This window comes from Coturnix japonica, chromosome 2, assembly GCF_001577835.2.
Source record: "Coturnix japonica isolate 7356 chromosome 2, Coturnix japonica 2.1, whole genome shotgun sequence".
Classification (NCBI taxonomy): Eukaryota; Metazoa; Chordata; class Aves; order Galliformes; family Phasianidae; genus Coturnix; species Coturnix japonica.
In genome coordinates, this window is record NC_029517.1 from 29,816,236 (window position 1) to 29,823,538 (window position 7,303).

The 7,303-nt window shown below is 58.9% G+C and overlaps 1 protein-coding gene and 1 long non-coding RNA gene across 3 annotated transcripts; one reads left to right on the top strand and one right to left on the bottom strand.

Annotated features, from left to right (window-relative positions):
* Positions 1-631: 631 nt before the first annotated feature.
* Positions 632-3,056, bottom strand: HOXA1 (homeobox A1). The gene is made up of 2 exons (XM_015853671.2): positions 2,295-3,056; positions 632-1,925 (listed from the first exon to the last, which is right to left on the bottom strand). The coding sequence occupies exons 1-2, from the start codon at positions 2,899-2,901 to the stop codon at positions 1,570-1,572; spliced, it is 963 nt and encodes a 320-aa protein (XP_015709157.1). The 5' UTR covers positions 2,902-3,056; the 3' UTR covers positions 632-1,569.
* Positions 3,057-3,164: 108 nt separating this feature from the next.
* On the top strand, positions 3,165-6,800 carry LOC107309251. Of its 2 annotated transcripts, none has more exons than XR_004306434.1 (2): positions 3,165-3,300; positions 6,351-6,800. It is a non-coding gene; the product is annotated as an uncharacterized LOC107309251 (long non-coding RNA). The 2 variants fall into 2 exon arrangements; XR_004306435.1 differs by lacking the exon at positions 3,165-3,300 and adding an exon at positions 3,307-6,273.
* The last annotated feature ends 503 nt before the right edge of the window (positions 6,801-7,303 follow it).

Below are 7,303 nucleotides of genomic sequence, written 5' to 3' on the forward strand. Positions count from 1 at the left end.
TCCCCCTCCTCGACCCCTGTGCTTTTGGCACCTCTTGGAAACGTCACTCTATTTATCGGCAATAACTTGTTAGGGTTTTCTCCAGAAATACAAAGGCAGAGGTTGGGAAACGGGCTGGGAGCACCTAGGGGCCATCCCCACCCCCATCCCCATCCCCTTGGCAGCCCTTCGGGGTGGCAACGCGGGGAGGAGGGGGGACACGATGCCCGCGGTAATTAAATGCGCAGCCCTTGCGAGGGGCCTGAGACGTGAGGAAAGAGGGCCTGAAGACAGTTTCTGCTTTTGAAGCGTGCTCTGTTTATGTAAGTGTCACCATCCATCCCGAGGTGAAAAGGTTAGCACTTGACCCAGGAAGCTCTCGTGTTTGTGCTTCAGAAATAGATCGGGGTCATAAATTCCTCCCCAGTTACAGCGGAGGGCCTCATATTTTTTCTAAAAATAATGCTATTTGAGCATTAGGAAAGGAGGAAGGTGCGTGTTTATGGGGCGGACCGGGAAGGATGAGAGGGGAGTAACGTTGGGACCCTCCTCCCTTCTCCCCTCGGAAGTGCCCAAAGGCGGAAAACGAGGGAGCCTAATAGTGACGAGCCACTGACGTCACTCAGAGGCAGACACACGAGGTATACCTGAAAGCGGAATATATTTATTACAGACATGATAAGGACCCGTAAATCCTGCCCTGGGTCCCAGCGGCGGGGACCGCAGAGCCCTGGTGATTGTACACAACGTCGGGGGACGCGGCTCCCTCCCGACAGAGCTCCGTGTCCCGAGTACAGCACACACGGGGCTGCATGCAGCGGCCCGGACACCAACCACAGAAGTTATACATTCATTTGGCCATCCGACACATTCACGAGTGGGTCGAAAAGACATCGAGGCTAAAGGAGGGGGGATACGGAAATAGGGAGAGGCGAAGTCTGTGGGGCGGAGGTGTCCCTCTGTCAGGCACAGCCCAGCACAGCTGTATGGGGGAGGGGGGGGACAAGCACACAGGGTAAGGTTTACAAAACCTAGTGCAATTGAAGCCTTGTTTGTCACGTTTTGGGAAATAGAGCTACGCTTTGAGGTATCTGCTGGAGCTTAACACGTCTGCTTGATGCTGCCGTCAGCCCGACCGATAGAAAAGTGGGTCCGGTTTGGCGAATGCACTCACCCTGCTTCACCTGATCATCTAAACGTCATCTCTAGAAAAATCTGTAAAAAGATAAATCTCTCGGACAAAGTATTTACAAGCAACAAACTCATAGACACGAACAAAGTATACATTAAATTAAAGGATGAGAGTCCTAGAAGTCGTGTAAACACTTGCAATAGTGCATCTCTTCGTGAGGTTATGTACCCTCCATGACCTGTCTGTCACCCAGGGAAACTCAGAGGAACGTCCTTGCGAGGAGGAGGGAGAACCCACGCGTGTGCCAACACAACTCCTCCAGCAAGGAGGTGAGGATGGGGGGACGGAAAGAAAACCTCTTGGCAGCAGGGGCCGGGAGTGGCCAGGCCGGCGCCCCCGGGCCCGACCGATGGACGGACGGACAGACCGACGGAGCGCACCGCTCTGGGGGGGGGGGCTCAGTTGGCTGCGGGTCCCGGGTCCGAGGCGCAGGATGCGGGAGAGGCGCTGCAGGGCGACGGGCAGCACTTCTCCGACGGGTCCTCCGCCTTCTCCTCGCAGCCCGTGGGGGTGGCGGGGGAGATGGGCAGCAGCCCTTCTTTCTCCCTCTTCTTCTGCTTCATCCGCCGGTTCTGGAACCAGATCTTCACCTGTGTCTCGTTGAGCTGGAGGGAGGCGGCGATTTCCACCCGCCTGGCCCGGGTCAGGTACTTGTTGAAGTGGAATTCCTTCTCCAGCTCTGTGAGCTGCTTGGTGGTGAAGTTGGTCCGGACGGTGTTGGGCTGCCCCACGAAGCCGTACTCACCGGCCTTGCCTGTAAGGGGACGGGCAGCGTTAAGCGAGAGCAAATGATTTATAGGCGACATAATCGATATGCCCGCAGCAGCCCAGCGACAGGGACTCCTCGGGATACGGGAGAAGCCCTGGCAGGGTGAGTGATGGGGTGCGAAGTGCTAAACTCCCGGTGTTGGGGAAACTCGGGAAATGCTTTGTGAATTACACGAAATAGGACCACGGGAGGGGTAGGAGAGGAGACCAAAGAACCAGCACCGGCTCCCACCCAGCGCTAAGGGCTCACGACCCGGCCGCTCCCGCGGGCACCTGCACCCACCTCCCCCCGCCGCCCCGACGGCGGGGCCAGAGCGAACCGGGCCGAACTGCTCCGTTCCCATCGGCCACTGACCTGTTTTAGGGGGGTTCCTTTTAACTTTCATCCAGTCGAAAGTCTGCGCCGGTGGCGAGGTGTCGGCGGAGGGAGAGCGGGAGTTGTCCTGGTGGCCGGCGTGGAGGGGAGAGAGGGCATGGTTGTAGGTGCCCAGGGGCAGGCTCTGCTGCTCCTGCCCGTAGGTGGAGGGCACATACTGCGCGGGCCCCCCCGCGTAGCCCTGGTGCGGGTGCTGCGCTGCGGCGGAGGAAAGGCTGCCCGTGTAGACGGCGGGAGCGCAGGGGGGGAAGCCGCCGCCCAGGTCCGCGTCCTGCCCCAGAGCGTAGGGGCCGTAGGCGGCGCCGAAGCCCTGCGCGCCGTACGTCGGGGGGCAGCCAGGGTGCGCATAGGACACCCCCAGGCCGCCGTGGTGCTGGTAGGCTGCGGGCTGGGCCGGGGGGTGGTGGTGCCGGTGGGGGCTGAGGGGCACCCCGCGGCCCACGAGGAAGCGGTCCTCCCCGCTGCAGCTGCCGGCGCTGACGGCGCAGGGCTGGAAAGTTGTAATCCCGTGCTCGGGGTGGTAGGAGCGGGCGGCACAGGCCCCCGCCTCGCCGCCGAGGACGGGGTACTCGAGGAAGGAGCTCATCCTCGCAGCCAGCCGCTGTCACGCCGCCGCCGCCGGGTCTTCAGCGTCCGGCGGGGCCGCGCCAACTTTCCCACTTCCTCCATGGGGCCGGGAGGAAAATGACACGAAGGTACCGCGAGCGGGGAGGCACGTGGGGGGCGGCAGCCAATGACTGCGGCGCCTGCGGGACTTTCCCGGCTCCTGCCGCTGATAGATCGCCGCGTCGGGGGCATTTAAACGCCGAGCGCTCCGACGGCGCGGCACGGCGCGGCGCGGCACCGCGGGGCAGGGCGGCGGCGGCCCCCCGGGGGGAGAGGGGCAGGGCTGCCGCGCCGCCGGGGTCCCGCCCGCTGACTGAGAGGGGAAGGCAGCGGAGAACCCGGCGGCGGAGTCCGGCCCGCGGAGCCCGACCCCTCCAGGGTGAGTGAGTGAGTGTCTCTGCGGCTGGCCCGGCCGGGCTGGCCCTGCGTCTACCCGGCTGTCAAACTGGTGCTGGGCACCTTTGCCGTCCTCCCGGCTTGGGATGGGATGGGGAGGGCTGGATCCGCGGCATGGGGTTGGGGAGAGGTGATGGGGACAGAGCGAAGAGCATCAGCGCTAGGGACGGTGGCAAAGATGGGACCGTGAGGATGGAGACCGTAGCGGGGATAGTGATAGGGATGAGAATAATGCGGGGGATGAGAATGGGACCGCTGCTCCGGCCCCTCCGCAGAGCCCAGCGCGACGCGACGCCAAGAGTTAAAGGGGCTTGTCCAGCCGCATCACCAGGCGGCCGCGGACATTAGCATGGAAATGAGGAGCTTCGGGGACTGACGGCCATTGTGCTCTGCCGGGCACACCAGCCTCCCCCTAGCCCGCATCCTTTCTCCCCCCGCACCTTCTCCGGGCTTCTACGCTTCAGCCGGGGCTGCTGTAGAGGAGGGGGAGCCGGGGGGCTGACGACGGGGCCGAAACCCGCCGGGCTCCGCAACCCATCTGCCGGGTCCCCGCGGTGCGCTGCCACCCGCATTTCTTGGGCCGGGCGGGGGAAGGGTGCCCGGTGTGCCGCAGGTCGCAGCCCGGGGAGGTGGCCGAGGGCACGGCCGGGAGAGAGGCAGGAGACACAGGGCCCTCAGTTCGACCCTTTTGTCCCCGCTCTTTGCCACCGCCCAGGCCGGCATTGGTAGGAGGTGGCAGATGGCCGGTGGCAGAGGCGGCCCCAGGACCCTTGGGAACCGCGCCGAGCATCGGTTTAAGCTTGTCCTTCCCCACCCCCATCCACTGGTTTAAAAAAAAAATAGGGTCCATGGAAAGAAAAGGACGGGGGGTGACGGGATGTGGGTTGCGACACCAAATTCTGTTTACATAGGCGGAAAGATAAAGGGGGTGCGCATAGAGGGCATCCGTTCATCCAGGGCTCTCATCTATCTTCAGGGAGAGGGGCTGGCATCAACAGTCAGTGCTGCTCAGTACCGGCCCCGGGAGGAGCAGCCTCCCGTGCTGCTGCAGGTGCACTCCCGGCTGGCTCTTCCATCGCTGTGCTCTTGCTGCTGCTTGCTTTGAAATCCCAAAGGCTTCCCCTTGCCCTGCCACCTCTCCCTGCTCACCAACACAAGCACACACTCACTCACCCACAAGCTCCTCCCTCTCCTCCGAACCACAACATCCTCCCCGAGGTGCGGGCTCTCCCGCTGCTCTTAGATCAACCCTTACCCCATGTCATCCCCAAGGCTTCTCTACGGGCAGCAAAAGCTGAAGGGCCGCTCTTAGGATTTCTGTTTATTCTGATTTACTGCGCAGGCACGGGTGGCTGAGGGCCCTCTGGAAAGGTTCTGTTTCTTAAACACTGGGAGGAGGGGGGGTGGGGGTGGAAGTCGTGGGGAGAGCAACAGCAACAACACTCCGGGGGCGTATATGGCATTATAGTGCATCAGTGTAGGCTGTGGTAAGGGAAGGAAACACATTCATTTCATTCCCGTAAACCTGTTGTGATAAATACAGCATAAGGCAGAGCAAAGAAGGGGGGCCGCTGGGACTGTTTACCAATAAAAGAGCTGGCATCTTTTCAGTGCCGTTTTTTGTTTTGCTCCGTTTTGTTAACAGCAGCCTTCGAAGAAAAATACGTATTTATTTGCGGATGGATCGGTTTTACCGGTAAATCCCGGCAAATCGCAGCACCTCGCTTCCAGTCTCCAGCATCCTGTAATCCTTTTTTTTCTCCCCCTTTTCTGGGCCATTGTTGGGAGCAGCCCCCATCCCTTTTGTTGCACGGTCTCTCTCGCGATGCTTTGGGTTTTCGCTGCCGGTTCTGTGTGTGAGGGGCAGCGGTTGTAGGGCCGGGGGCTACAGCTGCCCCTCGGCGGCTCTTCTCCGGGCCGGGTCCGGGAATCGCCGTTTCCTGTCCCAGAAGGGGGCCCACGGGGCCGTTCCGCCCATTTATTCTTTGGCGTGGGAGTTCTCCCCCGCAACGCCCCGGGGCTCATGGGGAGGAATTGAGGCGACTCCTGAGAGCTGCACCCCCACGTTTATTTAAATCGAGTTGGCGAATATTTGAAATCTTGTCGGGGATTTTTATTCCTCTCTTTTTCTCTCTCTGTCTCTTTTGAAATGTTATTTTTTTTTTTATTTTATTTTATTATATTTTATTTTTTAAAGCGTTGTCAGCACGCAGATATCGGGCCACAAAATGCCCCCGTGCACCACAGCCCGGTTCGGTCCGTGCCAAAGAGGTCCGGGGCCGCTGGGGCCGCCCGCACCGAGCAGGGCTGCAGCGAGAGGAGGACAGGAGCAGGGCCGGGGTTTCGCCGCGGCCACAGCTCAGCCAAGCTGTTGTTTTAAAGGAGCAATAAAAATGAATTATGACTAAACGCCTTCTCACTTAATGGTTTTAGACGGGGATCCCCAGCCCCGGCAAATACGTAAGAGGATTTTTATTTGTGCATGTGTTCCTGCAATTGATCTCTTTGATGACATTCTCATTCATAGAAAGCGTTTGATTTATGACTTTAGGAAGAATTGCGTTCAGCCCTTCCAGCTATAACCCACGCATCCCGGCTCCACAACGCGGTGCAGAGCTGCGAGACGGCTCTCCGCGCTCGGACGGGCAGCGCTGTGCCATTCCCAGGCCCCCGCTCTAACTCGCACTGGGTCCCCACGCACGGAGCCGCGGCCGCCGCCCCCCTCGCCCCCCGTGGGAGCCCTCATTCGCGTCCCAAGGAGGGGATTCGCCCCGCTCGGGCCCGGCCACGCTTCTGCCCGCGGTGTACCCGGCGCTGCACAGCGAATGGGGACCTGGAGGAAACCGCAGCTCGGGAGTAAAAGCTTTCCCTTTCGGGTAGCCCCGCAGGAAGGCTTTGAACAGAAAATATCGTCTTCTACGCACCCTCACCGCCCCCAAAAAGGACAGAGAGGAGGGTGCGATCCTTCCCCCAGCGATTTGTGCGGCCTTTGGGTGTTGCTGGCCCTAACTTCTCCCTTCCTTCTCCTTTTAGGGCAGATCTCCCGGACGACTCAGCGCGGGAGGACCCATCGAACACACTCTGAGCTCAGACTTTGTAAGGTTTCCAGCCAGCCTGCTGGCTGCTCGTTATGGTCGAGAACAAAATATGATGTCCGAAAAGAAAAAGAAAGAAACGGGGGGAAGGGGGGGGGAGGGGGGGGAAGAGAGAGAGAGGAAAAAAAAGCCTTTGGTGAATGTACCAGGCTCGTTTCTGCAGGAGACACGCACCCTCCTGACTGTGCCCCTCGTTTTGTCTGTAACAGAGAAAGCTCTCCCTTACGCCTTTGTTAGAGTTGAGCATTCCCAAGCTCCGCGTCCGCACTGAGATGCTATGGTTATACACCAAAGGGAAGAAATGGCCATAGGAGCTGGGAACTGTATGGGTTTGTTTGTTTGTCTGTTTCCCCTCCGACGACCCTCGCAATAAAGAATTCGAAAGTGTTTTTCCTCTCTGCTAAATGTCCTGCGTTGCCAACGAGAGAGAGATGGCAGGGTTTGATTATTAGTGAGTTAATAGCGAAAGGGAGGAGGAGAAATGCCCGTTGTGTTATCAGTGCTCAAAGGAGAGAGGGAGAGGGGGGGAGGAAAGAAGAAAAAAAGAGAAAGGGCCTTGTAGCAAACAAGAATTTATTCTACCAAAAATACTTATGACAACGCATCCTAATGCAATACAAAAATAAACAGAAAGTGACGATACGATCTCTATATGATCACTTTCTTACAGACCTCATATATTGCTTTCGTCGAAGGACCTAGAACGTGGCTAGGTTCAAACCGAAGACAACTAAAAATTGGTCAGAATCGGTAAAATGGCACGGCGAAGGGAGGGGACAAACAGAACATACCGACCGGGAAGGGGGGAGGATGGAGAGAATAACACATTTGTCTGCTTTAAGAGCGTGTTTGTTTTAAGGGATTTTTAAGTTGGAAAGTTTTTTGCAGACG